This window comes from Panthera leo, chromosome C1 (assembly GCF_018350215.1).
Source record: "Panthera leo isolate Ple1 chromosome C1, P.leo_Ple1_pat1.1, whole genome shotgun sequence".
Classification (NCBI taxonomy): Eukaryota; Metazoa; Chordata; class Mammalia; order Carnivora; family Felidae; genus Panthera; species Panthera leo.
In genome coordinates this window covers 163,295,500-163,312,650 of record NC_056686.1, presented here as the reverse complement: position 1 = coordinate 163,312,650, position 17,151 = coordinate 163,295,500, and the positions used below count along the sequence as shown (strand labels likewise).

Genomic DNA, 17,151 nt, shown 5'->3' with positions numbered 1-17,151 from the left:
CGATACAAACCCTATTTAATAAGGTAGCTGCTTTTAAAGCCATCAGAGTACCTCCAGCCGCCTGTTTTTAGACTTTCCCAGTGACCTTAGAGCGCTGCCTGCCCAGAGCTGTTTCCACTTGCCTCAGGGTGACTGCTGAGAGCTAATGATTAAATTGCCCAATCACAGGATATGAATGACTGCAAATCGTTCTGCCCTAATAGATTATGAAGATAATCAGTGCTGGAAACAGGCATTTGAAGTAATTTAAGAGAATAAAACCCTAAAATCATAATGGCACTTCTGAAATTCTTTGGGGGGGGGTATTATTCAAAAGTACTTCAAGTCCTTTATACTGGCCTGGAGGGAGAAACAGAACATTAAAAACATCATAAAAAATAAACCTAGACAAGAACAAAATCAATAATAAGCAAGTAAGAAACAGAACTACAAAGTCAGGTTGGGGTAGCAAAAGGTTTTAGAGCCTGATAGGGGAAGAGAGAAAAACAATTCACAAAATTTGCCATGATTGGCAGGGAGGTGGGAGGAATTAAATACATATTCAAGTCTTTCCGAAGGTCTTTTGGAGACAACTGAAAGCATTTAAATTCTCTTTGACCAATCTGGTCCACATCAGGAGACAGTGTCTTTGAGCTTGGAGACGATTTTCTTGTCTTTCACTCTTCGGTTCTGAAACCAAATGGTCACTTGTCTCTCGGATAGGTTCGTGGCGGCTGAGATCCGCCGCCGCTTGTCCTTGTTAATGAACTTGTTAATGGCATACTCGTTCTCCAGTTCTTTGAGCTGCAGTTTGGTGTAGGGCACCCTCTTCTTCCTCCCCCGACGGTAGACACACATGTCTGGCTGATTTAGAGCCACATCCCCTGGTATTTAAAAAAAAAAAAAAAAAAAAAAAGCACGAAAAAAATTAGACCAGGGTTTCTGGGGGCACCACTGGGGACTGTGTGTGTACATTCGGAAGGGGTATGGAGAATAAAGAAAACCAGGCTGTTTGCATTTTATTATTGTTTACACAGACATATTATTTACACATTATTAAAGAAAGATTATTTACACTTCAAAGTGAAGGCCATTTGATGCTGATGGATCATCATGGTTTCTCAAACCAGCATCTTAACAAGCCTTCAATTTTATGGCATGGTTATTGTGGACAGTTACAAGGACAGTTTCTGCAAATGCCTGTGGCATACATACAAACAGTCTTTTAAAAATCCAGTTTGTTGTTGTTGTTGTTCAAGCTTTGATTTCTTGTGTTCCTGTGTTTGGAGGTTGTGAGCTCTTAGAAGCTTAGTGGTCACCCTGGGGCAGACGTGTGCTTCAAAAGTGGGGCCCAACACTGACACTTCTTTGGGGAGGAGGGGCCAAGGCCTGGGCAAAGGGCACGCAAAGACCTTCAACTGTGGGAGAAAAACAGGCTTGTACCCGCAGGCAGAAGAAAAGGGTTGTGAGAAAGACAGTTGAAATCAAAGGAGAAATGTACTGATTTCAGGCAAACTGGACGAACTGTTCCATAGGTTAACCCTGGCCGGCCAGGAGGACTAGCGCAGCTCCCAAGTAGGGGCATACACTACTAGCGCTTTCTTTTCGTTCTCGCGCTCTCTCTCTCCCTCTTCCCTCCCCTCCCTCCCTCCCTCCCGGCCACCCCTTTCCCCCGTCGCCCCTACCTGGAAAGGAGGATTTCCAAAAATGGGAGCCCTGTGTCTGGTCCTTGGCACAGTACACCTGGCTGTTCCACCCGTTGGCCAGCGTCCAGGACTGGTAGCCCTCCATGGAGATGTACGCCTCGTGCCGAGGCTCCCCGGAACCGAAGGTGGACACCATGTCGATGTAGCCAGGCACGTGCTGGTAGGGACTCGTGTAGCCCTGGTAGAAGGACACCTCCTTGGCTCTTGCGGGCACCTCGTTGGCCGGTACGCTGCTGCTTGCCAGGCCCGACACGTCCATGTACTTCTCCACCGGGAAGCCTCCCAGCGAGGCGTGCGGCGACGACTTGAGAGCGTTTTGCTGTAAGCCCACGCCGTGCGACATGCGGCAACTGTAGTAGCCGTTGCCGAAGTGGTAGCCGTAGCCCAGAGCTGGGGCGCCCGGAGGCGCTGCAGCGGCCGCGCCGGGCGCGGGACACTCTTTGGCGGAGGGAGCCTCTGGACGCGCTGCGACCACAGCCGAAGATGACGACGACGAGGCGGAGCCCGCACGCTCCGAGGTCCCCGGGTATGCGAAGCCCGAGGCCGCCGCCGCCGCTGCCGCCGCCGCCGCCGCTGCCGCCGCCGCACGCCCGGAGTGTGTCCCGGCGAACACTGGCGCCGAGAGGAAGCCGCGACACTGGCCGGGGGCCGCCGCCGCCGCCACGGAGGAGGAGGAGGAGGAGGCTGGGGCCGCCCCGGCGGCCCCGCCGTCCGCCCGCAGCCCGTCCATGTCCCAGCTCCCGGCGCGGCTCATGGCCCGGCCCGGCCCGGCCCCGGCCCAGGCCCCGGCCCCGCGCAGGACACCATGGCGCGGCGCGCTTCCTCCCCTTTCTCTCTCGTTCTCTGGCTCCCGCCCTCTTCCTCTCGCCCTCTCTCCCTCTGCGAGCCTCCCGCCTCCCGCCCGCCCGCCCTCCAACAGGTTAGCTCATCGCGGGACGTTTATAAAAACGAAGTTCAGGTTGGGAGGGGGCCGGGGCCGGTCGGGGGGCCTCCTCCCTCCCCGAGGGCTCCCGCTCGGGGCCGCGCCATTGGCTGCGCGGGGCCACGTGGGGGTGGGGGCGCGGGAGAGTCTGGCTCCAGGCCGGGGCCCCGCTGGACCCACCCACCCCGGCCCCTACCCCTTCCCAGCCCCTAGCGCAGCCCACCGCCCCTTCCCGCCCTCCTCTGGACCCTGGCGTTTGCGCCGAAGCCAACCCCCACGAGCTGATTGCGCGACCGCCCATCCTAGGCCCTGTCTGCGACTGAGAAGGGCGCCGAGGCCTGCCGCTTGTTTCGGCCACGGCTGTTTTTGCCACCTCTCCTCGGATCCCCGAGCCGTACAACCAAACGAAGGCGAAGGACAGAGATGGTCAGAATGATGTGAAAACAGCCTGATTTTTGACCCTGTTGCTTAATCCCTTGGATTAGCTGACCTAGACCCCAAACCCGAGGGAGCTAATTTTCCCTACGTTAAACATTGCTACCGGGCAAAGGCATTTCACGCATGTTCTCATAAAGGATCCTCCGAATTAAGACCAATTGGAGCAGACCCTCCCTACACACACACACACACACACACACACACACACACACACACACACACACCGTCCACCAGGAAAATGCCCACGAAGCGCCCTTGGTGCCGGGACAGAGACTTACAAGTAAGTCAAGCGGACGAAAAGACTCGGCCTTGACGCGGCGAACGTGACGATCTGCCCCAGGGAGAAAAGGACGGATGCCTGGTCCACACTATTCGCCTCTACACTCAGGCCTGCCGGGAGTCGCCTCCCGAACTGGGCTCCCCGGCCCTTGCTCAGATTCCCCTGGCCAGCAGCAAGACCCTGTGGAAAGCTCTTGGAGAAAGCCACTCTGCTGCCCGCCACGAAACTTCTGCGCCTCCCCTGCAGCCCAACTGCCTCTTGCATTTTGCAGCCACCACCCGCCCCCGCCCATTACTCACACCAATTAATTGAAAACTTCACTTTCCCAGGGACCTTTGTTTCGCTTTCTTTTCCAAGCTGCCAACTGCAGAGAACTGAGAGGGGCAAATTAGGAAGGAGTTTTTTTCCCCCCGCGAGCAAAGTTGGGGCTCCCGATAGGAGCAGCCAGAGCGACTGGGTCTGGTCTCCCGGGATAAAGTGGGCTCCTGTGACAAGCATCACAGCCCTGACCGGATTCATCCCTTCGTGCCATTTCTCAGACACAGAGCCCCAGCACTGCACCCCCCCCCCCATCTTAGCCATTAATGGGGAGCTGGTATGTGTCCGGCTGTAGACTTAAGGCTACACCTTAGGAGCAACGTTTCATTTGAGGAGTTGAAGGTGCTGGGTGGGGTTCAGGAGCCCTCAGAGTGAGCCCATTTGGTTCTGTAGTATCAACTCCCCAGGTCAGCCCATCTCCAAGAAAATTGTTCCCCTGAGCCTTGATTGGTGAAGCCAGCTTGTCACCCAGCCCTGCCATTCCTGGACCCAAGACATGACTGGATGGGGCAAGTAAAAACGCCAAAGAGGCCCTCCTGGGCCTGGCCTGGCATTGCAGGGTGGGCTGCTGGTGTTGGGAGTGTTGACACGCAAAACGCAGTAACCATAAAAGGCTCAAATAAAGGGGAAAGTTATGAGAGGGGCGCTGGAAAGGAAAAGCAGGGGAATTTGACCTTTTTGAAGTCCTAGATGTGTTCATGATCAAATTTGAGTCAGAGGGGGCTGAGCCTTTTTAGAAAGTCATAGGGAATAGAAGTTTGCTGGTGAGAGCAATTTTGGTTACTCGAAACAAGGAGGCAAAAGTTAGTAACGGAAGCTGAATTGGCGTTTTTAAAACACCAGCGGGGCCAGGTGACAGAGTTGCGGACTTTTTGAAAGAGTTTGGCTGGGTCGTCTTTACCCAACAATTTTGGTACCAAACCAGTCATGGAATGCTGCCCCGAAACACTTATTTTTCCTTTGTCTTCCTTGCTTTTTCTCAGAGAGAGAAAATACAGGCATCTTTAAAAGTTTTTTTTTCCCCCTGTGACCTCAAAAAGCAAATTTGTTGAAATAATTTCTAAGACATAACCGGCACCAATGAACTTTCAGTCTTTTAAAACTAAATATCCCTGTGATTTTGCACACCGGGACCTCTATGCCATATTCTATCTGATACACTTTATTAGCCGATTATACGCCAAAAAAATGAAGAAAATGAAATTAAGCTAGGAAGGAAGAATTTGTCAAGTTTTGCTGATTTGAGACAGCCCTTCAATTTTGGTTTGATTTTCCATGCAGCAAATTAAATTGTGCAGGACTGGGAGTAAAGTCCCAATTCATGCTCTTTTTGAAAGACATTAATGCTCTAATTGAAAGAGGCTTCTCAATGATGGCCCTGCCTCCAATTGCCCTGGGGGACTTTCACAGGATTTGGGGTTTCTCTGCCCATCCTAGTGGATGTTCAGGGATGACGGAGGTTTTGAACAACAAGGAGCTTTGGCTCTTGCTACCCTGCCGCTGAACCTGTTTCCAGTACAGCCTTCGAAGTCGCGGCACTGGGGGGGCCAGTTCCCCTTAGGAAAGAGGTTCAGACTGGACCCTACTGGGATTCCCCTTAGGAAAGAGGTTCAGACTGGACCCAGCACCCCAGGGCAGCTGCTACTATTGGATCACAGGGCTGTGGTTGAGTACCAAGCAAAGTCAGGGCTGCTGTGTTTATGAACTAATAAGACACATAGGTTACAAGCCAGGGGTGGTAGGTAGTAGAGGAATTTTGAGGCTGAATTTGCGGAAACATTTCATTTAGCTTGTGTACCCTTGTGTCCGAGTTGATCTTAGGTTTAAACCTAATGGGAATAATTTTCTTTACTGGCCAGGAGCACAGACTGAACCCTGTGTATGTGTGGAGGTGCATCATGTTGGGGCTTTAACAACAGGCATAATCTTTGTTAAATGAAAATCCTTTGTCACCAGACAGAAATGTCTCCAAACACTGATGTGTTACTCAGTGAAACCAGTTTTGTCACATTTCCTGATTTGAGTGAGAAACGCTTCATTGCCCAAGGTCCCACTGAGGGAAGGGAGCAGCAGGGAGAGGGAGAGAGGGAGAGAGAGGTCAGCTCTGCCTTCCTTTCCCATCACTTGCTTTTCTCTCTCCTCTCTTTCCATAGGCACCCTTTTTGGTAATTAATAATGTTCTGAAAGTTACATCCTCCCTTGTCCTCCTTGTAAACGATCTTTCAAATCATGTCCTTGTCCTGGGTTGGGGAATGGGTGGGTGAAGGCTGCGATTTAGATTTATTGATGAACATAAGTTCCTCTGCTAGCCAAGACAGCAGTGAGCTCAATTAACCACATAATCCTGACCATTAGGGTAGGATAACAATTACCAAGTCCCATCAGAGTGGGGTGCTGGAAATTCCTTTGAAAGTGTTTTCCTTGATGGTCACACCGGGAAAGGCAGGACACCTTCCTAATTAACTCGTAAGAAGCCAACAATTCAGTGTAGAAATAAAGTCTTAATTCCAAAATAAAGTCTTAAATCCAGCGGAACTGGCTGGAGAACTCTCAACCAAGTCTGTACCCTGCCAACTTTGAAGTGAATTTTCTCTCTGTAGGCAATACCCAGTTTCATTTGGGTTGGATATATATATATATATATATATATATATATATATATATATATATTTTTTTTTTTTTAAACAACAAATCTAGGGTAAAGAAAGGGGTTTCTAGCAAAAGCCAGACAGTGGAATCCTCAGTTTGGGCACTTTCTATGTCTGAGATGTATTCCATTTGAATTTGACAATACAATTAGTCTATAGTAAATGTAAATTGTCTGCAACAGCGACAACAGAACGCTCTCTAAACCTGAAGCGCTATTTGATGAACCCAGGTCTGCCTCCCACAGGGTAGTGGGCCCTTGTTTGGGATGAAGAGAACACCTTCAGCCCTGGCAAAAATTAAACACAGCAAGAGTCTTCCCTCTTAGAGAAACACTAATCTCCCGGAGAAGAGGGCATTGGAGGGTGGGCCCAGAGCTCGAGGATACTGGTGACTTGCTGCTTTTTTCCACAATACAAAAGCTGGGACTGCAATCTTCTGTTTTGTCCTGTATCTCAAGGTGTGGGATTGTTCTCAGGATACGCTTCTCTAGCAATGTCATTGTTAACTAAAGTCCTGTAAGTGCTCACTCTGTGGGCCTTTGGAGATGAAAGAAAATAAATGTTTCACTCTCTTTCTCCCCATCGTCTCTGTGTGTGTGTATGTGTATGTGTGTGTGTGTGTCCATTACGCAGAGCCCGCGGTCTCTATGAGGAATCCACGTGTGGTCACCAGCAGGGAGAAGGGATGAAGGTTAGGGAAATGCCTAACTACGAAGGTGGGAGGGGGGCGCGCAGGGAGGGAGGGGGAGGGGCAAGTGGTCAGGCTTAGTTTCCCGGCCCGGCAGCTCGCAGTTCCTCAGGCCTGGCGCTAGATGTCCCTGCAAGTTTTCCTGTCGCGTCCGAGGGCGCACAAGCTTCAGGCGGCCAGCCCCAGAGTCCAGGGAGAAAGTACCCTGCCTCCACTCCCTGGTCATCCCTGGTAGGGTGCGCAATTGTAGCGGGAAGAGGACAACCAGAAGCAGCCAGAGAGACCTATAAGAGACAACGTGAGGACGACCTGCCGAGGGATGGCAGCAAAAAGTTGCCAGTAAGGAGTCTGGCCTGGAGTCGCCGAAGCCGAGGTTCCTTCCCTTATAAACCGAAACCTCCAAGCCTTAAGCCGTGGGGACTGCATTTACCCAAAAGAAAATGTACCAGTGGTTCGAAGCCCAGGCTTTAGCGGTTCTGAGGTCCCACCACACCCAGGCGGTCCCAGTCCCCGAACGAGCTTGCGTCCCGATGCGGGCCCGCGAGTTTTGGGCCCTCTTGGCCGGGAGCCTACCGTGCGGAAGACCGAAGCCAGGCCCGGGCGGACGCGGGGCTCCCGTTACAACTCCGATTTTACCGGCGCCCTCCCTTCGGGAAGCCTGGACAAATTTTTATTACCTTCAGTCGAAGGCCAAAAGTGTTTACCACTTCACCTCGGAGGACCTGCTGCTGCTCAAGAAACAAATATTTAGTCTGGAAGCCTAACACACACAAAAAAATTAGACCTCTTTCATGTAATTCCTCCTTTCCACCAAAAAGTGCTTTTCCAGTCCATTTGGAGAAAGCCCTTCCCAGGCCCTCTTCTCCCCCCTCCACCCCGCCCCCAATGCACCTTAAAAATTCTTGCCAAACCACGGGGGCATGGGTTGGATTCCTGTCTTGTTTTATTGAGTGAGTCCTGTACCTTGGTAGTAGGTAGAAGGCCTTGATATAGCCCGGACTCTACGTCTAAAAACTAGGAACACTTGAGAGGCCCATTCTCAGTTTCAACCCCTGCAATCTGGAGAGAGGTCCAAGGTTTGGGCATTTCATTAACAAGCATCAACAAATGTTAATCTTCTCACTACCCTCTATACACGCTCAATGTTTTTGAGGTGGGCCTGTATTTAAAGAAGAAATATGTAAAATGAAAAAAAAAATCAACCAAAAATGCTGCCCCAAAGCTTTTAAACTTGGATATATAACTTGGATATTATCAGAGAAAAGTTTAAATCAGCAAGTCCTTCAACCTCTCTGTGTGGAAAGTTTCTCATCTCAGTAAAAGGGTAATAGAGTGGATCTGGAGAGTTGCTGTGAACTTTAGAGGAGATAATATATGTAAAAAGCACGTGTAATTTTAGTGTAAAAGCTATAAATAAATTTCCCAATATTACTATACTAGTAGGTATGGAATCTAAATAAATTAAGGAACATTAAATATTGTAACGGAGTGCTCACTGTCTCCCGTGAAACATTGCTAAACACGGTTTAGGGGAAAATTATGTGTCTTTTACTGTGAATAGTTTCTCTGACATGGTCTCCAGTGTACCTTTTATAATAAACGTGCTAGAATATGAAATATTACTTTTATTTAAAAGGTGCAAAATAGTTTTCAAACCCACTAATGAATGAAGGTGTCGCCTAGAAACGGTGTTTTACCTTTTCAACAGCCTGAGGTCCGGTTTGGCGAAGGCTTTGGGACCAGAGGCGTGAGGTCCCAGAGGAAGGGAAGAAGCCTTGAGCGAAGGAGGAAGGGGTTGCCGTCCGCACCCCAGCCCCCAGCGGCGGCTTCTGCGATTGAAAGCAGCTCGCAGCTGCCGAAACCGCGAATAAAACAGACGGGGGCGCCAAACGACAGCAATAAAGGCATCTGCGACTTCCGCCCGGGTCGCGCCTCCGCAGATCACACCCCCACCCCCACCCCCACCAGGGCCTTGGCCACCCACGGACCCAAGCCTGGACCGAAATGTCCCATTCATTTCCCTAAGCAAGTGGGACTAGGGAGAGGGTACCCTTCCCAGGTTCCTGGGACAGCGACTTCTTTTTGCCAGGAGCACCCTACCAGAGGTGGCAGAACTGGGGGCCTGGACTGTGGAGCAAGGAGGGAGAGGTGGGGGTGTCCACAAGACTAATCTTTGACCGCGTTAATGGCCAGAAAGCCGGCTCGAGGAGGGGTCATAGTGCTCGGAGTCGTGTGGCCTCGAGGATAGGGTGGGAGGCGGACGCTAAGTCAAGTCATGTTCTGGGTTCCCAACGCCCGCTCCGCGCCCCCCACCCCCCAACTCTGTAGCCACCGCATACCTATCCAGCTTTCCATTTCTCACCTTGGGGGAGAATTCCGTTTATTACCTAAAGAGGTGGAATTGATTTTCTAAGCAAAGCTCGCGTTGTTGAAGTAAGTTGGCGCCGAGGGGAACAGGAGAGAAACTTTTGGCATTGACTATGTGTATAAATGTATATAAATATATTTAACACCTCGTCTCCCCTTACATTCCTGACGCGCCCCCAACGGGTTCAAGGTTAAAAGGAAAGCGCCAACGGAGAGATGGGCAAAGAGATTCTGGGTTTGCCCCTAACACACCCCAATGTGCTGGGTGTGGCGGCACGGAGGAAGAAGGGGGGCTGGGTTGGGGTCTGAATTGGCGCCGAGGCGAGGATGCAAGACCCGCGCCGGGCGCCCAGATTGCCAGGGTCTCTCGGCCGCTTCGGAAGCTTGCAGGCGACCTCTGTGTCCTGTCCCTATCTTCTCGTTCCCGCCTGTGGCCGCGGATTCTCCTCTTTTGCTGCTGGCTGGCAGACCCGCACGCATTGGGGGTCCGGACAGGGTGGGGCGCAAGCGCAGGAGGAGATGTGCAACGGCCTTGAGTGAAGATTGATCTTCGTTAAAATGGTTGCCACCGGCGTCATTATGACCATCAAAGTTATCGCCAAGAGGCTCAGCCGCCAAGCTCAGGCCGCAAGAAGCAGCAGCAAGGCTGATCCGCGACTCTCCGCGCCCAGGCTCAGCACCGGGAATACTCAGGGCCACAGGTAAGAGGCCTGGTTGGGGGAGGAGAGGAAGGAGAGAAGAAAGAGCAGTGGAGAAGGAAGGATAGCGGGATGGTAGGGGAAGGAGGCTAAGTCCCTTCTTTCCTCCTTTGACCTAGAAATTCGGCAACTTTGCCACAAATAATTCGATTTGAGGAGGGAGGGGGAAAGTTGGCAACGCAAAAAGTGGATCTGGGGCGGCCCATATGGCGTTGTAAATCGCGACTGTGTTTAAAGTTAGCTGTCGAATTCTACTATGAAATCGTCCAGCCGAGTTCATTTCCCCCAGGGAAAATGCGTAGGCGAGAAGCCTATCCATCAGCAGGGTTATAAAAGTAAAAAACCCAGGACTTCAAGTTCAGTACTCACTCTGCAAACGGTGTTAAAAAATCAGAGAGGACCTAATGATTTCCGTTTGGAGGCGCGGGCCCAACGCACCTCCCCAGCCACGTAGCACTAAAGTGCTTTCAAAACTCTATGATATTTCCTTTCCCTTTCTCTGTCTCTCTCTCAGTCTCTCTCTCTTTCTCTCTCTCTCTCTCTCTCTCTCTCAGCTGGGGTGGGAGGAGAACAGCCACGCTGAGGCGAAGCAGTGGGGAGAGAGAAAATTAGGCATCCTATTTGTTAAATAAAATACATATTTGATTCTAAAATTCGAAAGATAAGTAATCCAGACAGGAGCGCAAGGTCTTCTCCTTACGCAACTCTTCTACATCCTCCCTCTTGTCCCCTCCCTTACCCCCTCCCGCTTGTAAATGTTAAAAAAAAAAAAAAAAAAAAAAAAAAACCTTCCCGACGATCTACTCTGGAAAATCAAAGCATTATCTATTATTTAACACGTATCTGTGTCCGAGGAAAAATGAGGAAGGCGCTGCATGATTAGGACCTAAGGGGCAACCCAGCAAACTGAGAGCGTAATGATGCCCCTAAATGAAGGGGGAAATGTGCCGCGGCGCGCTCTATTAATCAGACTGTCAATTTCACCCCCGAGGCCAAACCCCCGGGCGAACAGAACCGGCTCTGAGCGGGCAAAGGACCGGAGCCTTCCTCCTCACTTCTTGTCTCTTCTCGCCTCCTACCTGGATCTATTTGTCTGCTCCGAAGCTGCCTTCATTACCCACTGACAGGAGCGTGTATTTATTTGCTTATAAACCTGTTACAATAAATGATTATTCGAACGGCGTCATTCGTACCTTAATGACGAGCGAGCGCTACTTTTTGATGAATGACATCTCGGGCTCGGAAGGATGTATGGGTCATTTTGACCAGTCATTCCCTCGCTCTGGCATCCCACAATTTTTCCGCCTCCCTCCAAAAGAGATAATAATATTTAGAGGCGCTCGCTGGGGCTGAATGAGAATTAGCCCTAGGCGCAGCCCATCATTAGGACGGGACAGCCGGGCCACTGTGACATTTTTTAGAAAGCTGAGATGATGGAAAGAATAAGAAAAGAGATGATTCTGATGGAGAGGGGGCTGCACAGCCCCACGACCGGCAAGCGGTTCTCCAATTTATCCGATTCGGCTGGCAATGCTGTGCTCGAGGCCCTGGAAAATTCGCAGCACCCGGCTCGCCTCAGCCCGCGCCTGCCGTCCGCCCCCCTGCACGGCGCTCTGGGAGACCTCCCTGCCAAGGGCAAATTCGAAATAGACACTTTGTTCAACCTGCAGCACCCGGGCAGCGAAAGCACCGTCTCCTCCGAAATCTCGTCCGCCGCCGAAGGCCGTAAAAAGCCGGGTCATTATTCAGAGGCGGCCGCCGAGGCGGACATGAGCAGCGACGTGGAGGTGGGCTGCTCGGCGCTGCGCTCCCCTGGCGGCCTTGCTGCCGCGCCGCTCAAGGAAAACAATGGCAAAGGTAACCGCGCCGCCCTTGCCGCGCTCTCTAGTCCTATCCTCCCGGTTCTTCCGCGGCCCCTGCTGGTCCGTCCTACTGCCTTTGCCCCTAACCGACCCTCCGCAGGCAAGCTGCACCCAGCGGGCTCGAGCGGGGGCGGGACGCATGCTGGGAACCTTGCCCTCCTGCTCTGCTCCTTGAGCCTCCCAGCGAGGCGCAGGCCTGGGAGGTTCCAGGCCCGCCCGCCCGCCCGCCCGCCTTCGCCCGAGTCTGTGAAAATGTTCCTTCGGGCTGGTCTAAAAGCCCATGCGAGCTGGCCGACCTCTAGCAAACCGCTGAGTCGCGCTAAGGGAAGGGTGCCCCGGGTAGCTGCTCTGAACCCCCCTTGCCCCTGATTCCCCAAGGCCGAGTGGAGGGGGCATCCTGAGTAAGTCGGAGGGAGCCTCGCCGGGCGCCTCTGGGAGACCCGCTTGGGTCAGCGGGAGAAAGAGTTGAAAAGTAGAGTCCACCCCCTAATGGTTCCGGTTTGAGCTGCTGCTGTCTTTTGAATTCTAAAAATATTTTTAACCAAACCCAAAAGACCATCAAAGAATGGTTGGAAACCCTACAGAAAGCTGCCCTGCCATCTCCTGACCAAGGTAAACCTAGAGTTTACCAAACTACGCCTAGATGTAGGCATTTTCCCTTGGCCACTCTTCCTCCTGAGTTGAAAATTTCTAATTATTAAGAAAAAAAGAAACTTCCTAATTGAGTTCCTATTATTTGGTTAAGAAGGGTTCCCCAAACTTTATTGATTCCATTCAAGGCAACAATTTGTAAGCATGACAGACCCCATCAATTCAGGCAGCTTCTTGCCTTTCTCTCCCGGCTTCCCCCATCCGCGCTCAGCTCCAGCGCGGAGATCTCGGCCCTACAGTGACTCTCGCGCTGTCGGCCGTTTGTTTGCCAGGGTACTCGGAGAGCGGCTCCGCCGCGGGCACCACGACGTCTGCGTCGGGCTCCGGCCTTGGCAGCCTGCATGGAGGCGGCGGCAGCGGCAGCGGCGGCGGCGGCGGCGGCGGCGGCGGGGGCGCGTCGCTGGGCGGCTCCGGCTCTGGCGCGGATCAGGTGCGGCGCTACCGCACGGCGTTCACCCGCGAACAGATCGCCCGCCTGGAGAAAGAGTTCTACAGGGAGAACTATGTGTCGCGGCCCCGCCGGTGTGAGCTGGCCGCTGCGCTCAACCTGCCCGAAACCACCATCAAGGTATCGATTCCAGCACGCGCCTTTTCTAGACTCCCGGGGGGGGGGGTGGTGTCTGGGTTGGTTTTTGTTTCTCCTTTCTCTTTCCTGGGTGGCCACATTTAGCTGAGGGCCTGAAAATCTGCGGGGTAGAGTCACCAACGGAATTGGTATATTTGTTTCTCAGCTGCCGCATCCGAAGGGTTGGCCGGCCTGGCTGACCTGGGAAGCCCGGGGAATGGCGGAGCTGATGCCGGAAGCACTGGCCTCTGTTCAATTTTGCCCAGCCGCCTGCCCAGGTGCCCCTAGCCCATGTCCATGGCCCCACTTTCCCCTCGGCGGCAAAGCCGGCTGGTCTTTGTTCCTCTGGCACGAACCCTAGGTGAAACTTTTCATCTGCTCTTGATCTTGGAGATTTATTTTCCACATAAATCGTTACAACATGGAGGAAGGAATACTGTATTTTAAAAATCGATTGGGTTCAGAAAGTAGTTTCCTAAACATTTTTTCTCCTGGGCAGCAGGAAAAAAGCAACCTCCTGGGGAAGGGAGACTACAACGAAATTGTCCTTACTTATATATCTCTAAGTGATTAATTTTATTAACCTGGGAGCGATAGCTGGGAGGTTGGGCGATTTGGCGAACGCTTGGCGGAGGATCTCACACTCTAGAAAAAGCAAAGAGGAAGCTCCAACGGATAAGGGAGGTTGTGGAAGTCTCCCTTTGGTTTGATCGGGCTTTCTTTAATTTAGAGTTGTGACGAGTGATGTCTTCATTAGACTGTCTTGGGAGGGGTATAACAGTCCCTTTCCCAGTTTAAGAGGATGTTGTTCCCGCCACTCACTTGAGGCAAACGATTCCAACAAAAATCATCCCTTCAGTATCAAAATCGTACCCGTGCCCTTGGGGCAGGCCCTTGCAGCTCAGAGGACTCAAGACCTCGAGCGGCGACCTTTTAGAAAAGCTGCCGCGGTAGCCCCTCTTCAACGGTGGCCTAGAATCCGTGCAAATCCTGGGATTGAGAGACCGGTGCTCAGCAAGGCTGGGCACCAGTGTGTGGCGGGAAGGAGAGGGAAGGTTGCGTTGGGAACCGTAAAACGCAGCGGAGAGTAAGGGAACAGGAGCCGCAGGAGTCGGACACAGGGCAGATTATTTTTGCTGAGGAAGGTGTGCCCACTCCTGTTCCCACTGCCTCCCTCACTGCCAGCTGGGAGAATAGGGGGTCTCCAAACTGGGTCGGGTGGAAGGGGAGTAGGTCAGGCCTTTCGGAGGTCCGAGAAGGGTGCAGAGGCCCAGGGAGGGGGCTGAGGCCTCAGGGCACTCCCTAACTCGGGCCGCGGTGCGGCTCTCCCTTCAGGTGTGGTTCCAGAACCGGCGCATGAAGGACAAGCGGCAGCGCCTGGCTATGTCGTGGCCGCACCCGGCCGACCCCAGCTTCTACACCTACATGATGACGCACGCGGCCGCCACCGGAAGCCTGCCCTACCCCTTCCACTCGCACGTGCCGCTACACTATTACCCGCACGTGGGTGTCACGGCTGCGGCCGCGGCGGCTGCGGCCTCCGGCGCAGCGGCCGCGGCCTCGTCGCCCTTCGCCACTTCCATCCGCCCGCTGGACACCTTCCGTGCCCTCTCGCACCCCTACTCCCGGCCGGAGCTGCTGTGCAGCTTCCGCCACCCGGGCCTCTACCAGACGCCCGCGGCCGCCGCGGGGCTCAACAGCGCGGCCTCGGCCGCCGCGGCTGCAGCAGCTGCGGCGGCTGCGGCCTCCTCGGCCGCGGCGGCCGGGGCGCCCCCCAGCGGCGGCTCCGCGCCCTGCTCGTGCCTCAGTTGCCACAGCAGTCAATCCGCCGCGGCGGCCGCAGCAGCAGCCGCGGCGGCCCTGGGCTCCCGGGGTGGCGGCGGCGGCGGCGGGGGTGGCGGCGGCGGCGGCGCGGGGGCCGCCGGCGGCTCGGACTTCGGTTGCAGCGCCGCGGCTCCTCGCTCCGAGAGCGGCTTCCTGCCCTACTCAGCCGCCGTGCTTAGCAAGACCGCCGTGAGCCCGCCGGACCAGAGGGACGAGGCACCGCTCACCAGATAACTACGTCGCCGCCGCCAGGGGGCCGTGCCCGGGGGTCCCCTGAGCGCCCCCGCGCCCTCCGCGCGCCTACGTGCCCTCTGCGCGCTGCCCGCTGCCAAAGCTGCCGCCAGGGGGCGCCCCGGCGCGGGAGGCCGAAGGGAACTTGCCCCGACCGAATTGGGGGAAAGAGCCGCGCAAAAAACCCGGCGGTGTGCCCCTAAATGATTTCTATTTTTGTATTGGCTACCCAGCAGCATCTTTTCCTCTAAGTGTTTCCCACCGCCCATGCCCCGTTTCCCGCCTCTGTCCGGAGCTCTTGGTCTTCCCGAAGACAATCCCCTCGCCCTCAAACTGGTCCTCAGAGGTTTGGGGTCCTGGCTGTAAGCCCTCCTGAGCCACGTGGCCAGAAGCAACGGAGAGCCACAACAAAGAGAGGGGGGAATGCTGTGCGCTAGTGCTTTGTGCGGAAGGGCAAGTCGCCCCCGAGGTTCCTGCGGCTGCTCTTTTTCTTCCATCCTTTCTTTTCTTTACACGAGGGTGAGGAGAGGTGGCAATTTTTCTCTCAGCCTGAGCTTGTTAGGGGCCCTGTCCGCGGGGAGCGGAGGAAGGGAGGTCTGAGAAGGCCAGGAGGGCGGACGGAGAGCGCGGGCGGCTGCGGATGTTCGTGAGATGGTTTACCGCGTGCGGGAGCAAGGCCGGCGGGGGCCCTGGCGGTCTTTCCTGCCCGGGGAAGGGCAAAGCCGAGGCAGGAAGGAGTGGTGGTCTCGCCTCCCCTCTCGGCCCTCCACTGTTCTCTCTTTTGATCTTTTGGTGTGGGATGCAGGCGTCTTGCATATTTTAAGCAAAAAGCAATGGCTAATAAGGGTGCCACAGCCTGGCCAGAAAAGGAAAGAGAAACGAAAGAATGGGGAGGGGTAAGATTGACAGATCGTTGTAATGTTTGAAGAAGCGTTTCCAGCTCAGTTTTCCAACTACCGGGTTCCACTCGATCTGGGAAATACTTGAATCTCTAGATATATATTATCCTGAAGCATTTCCTTAGACACTTTTCTAAGTTCGAACTCGATTCCCCTCACTCCTTCCCCTCCTCGTTTTCCTTTTGCTCGGGTAAAATGGTTCTTGGCATCTTTCTCACGCATGTCTATTGCGCTTTCGCCTCTGCAAAGCCACGGATGGGTTGCTGAGACCCATTCTGCCAACCCCGGCTACTGGAGGGGTTTCCTTGAACTTGAAGAAAGGCACATCAAAACCCACCAGTGTTAACTGCCACGTCAGTTTTGATGCTAATAATGTGCAGATTATGACGAAAATTGCCAATCATGCTCTCTGATGGACCTCCTTTGAATGTGGAATTGGAGAAAAGTTCCCCGCACGGAGACCTGCTGTCAAGTACTAACAACCCGCTAAGGGAAGTCATTAGGAGAGACGGATAAGAGACTCGGTACATAAAACATTGTTCTTGGTGCATAGAATGTATGTTACTTAATGTTATCTCTGTTACCTGAAGTGATTTCGCAGAAGAAAGCCACGTTCTTATCATCTCAATTGCCAATTTTCATTTTGGTAACTCGGACGCCCTGGGTAGACTTTTCTCTGTTAAGTTGATATTCCACCAATGTGAACAGCCTCATTAAATCAAGCCCAGATATTTCCATAATGCTCCCCGCAGAGCCACTTCGCTCCTCACATAATGAGATTTTCTGAAGAGTTGAAGCCCTAAAATAACTTGCTAGTGCATGTTTAGACCCAATGAAGTGGGTATGTGTGTGTATTAAAATGTAGGTGTGCTACCTACATATCCTTGTGTATATATGTATGTATATATGTATATGTATGTATATACATATATATCCATTCTCTTAAGCACATACATATGTAAGAGATGCGCACACATTCATATATACCCATTGGCACTATTTTCTGTGATTTATTTCAAATTCGTGTTCTGACATTTTTGTTATTTTAAAGACACTGGATTTTAAAAATTCATTT

General features: G+C 53.1%; 2 protein-coding genes across 4 annotated transcripts in view; one reads left to right on the top strand and one right to left on the bottom strand.

Annotated features, from left to right (window-relative positions):
• Positions 1 to 453: 453 nt before the first annotated feature.
• HOXD13 (homeobox D13) lies at positions 454 to 2,439 on the bottom strand. Its single transcript, XM_042952718.1, has 2 exons — positions 1,665 to 2,439; positions 454 to 863 (listed from the first exon to the last, which is right to left on the bottom strand). The coding sequence occupies exons 1-2, from the start codon at positions 2,437 to 2,439 to the stop codon at positions 613 to 615; spliced, it is 1,026 nt and encodes a 341-aa protein (XP_042808652.1). The 3' UTR covers positions 454 to 612.
• Positions 2,440 to 11,474: 9,035 nt separating this feature from the next.
• EVX2 (even-skipped homeobox 2) overlaps positions 11,475 to 17,151 on the top strand; it is a 7,735-nt gene continuing 2,058 nt past the window's right edge. For 2 of the 3 annotated variants that reach the window (XR_006205551.1, XR_006205550.1), the window contains exons 1-3: positions 11,475 to 11,901; positions 12,830 to 13,125; positions 14,458 to 16,600. Coding sequence is in view for 1 of the 3 variants with exons in the window: in XM_042949201.1 (XP_042805135.1) it covers positions 11,475 to 11,901; positions 12,830 to 13,125; positions 14,458 to 15,180 (1,446 nt within the window). In the remaining 2 variants the exon portion in view is untranslated. Of the gene's footprint in view, positions 11,902 to 12,829; positions 13,126 to 14,457 lie in introns of all 3 variants that reach the window. The other variant, XM_042949201.1, reaches the window with a different exon arrangement.

Bases quoted from the DNA above. Each gene is read 5' to 3' on its own strand.
- HOXD13 (XM_042952718.1), bottom strand. From the start codon at position 2,439: ATGAGCCGCGCCGGGAGCTGGGACATGGACGGGCTGCGGGCGGACGGC. The intron at 864-1,664 runs GTAGGGGCGACG...TTTAAATACCAG, and splicing joins TTGGAAATCCTCCTTTCCAG to GGGATGTGGCTCTAAATCAG.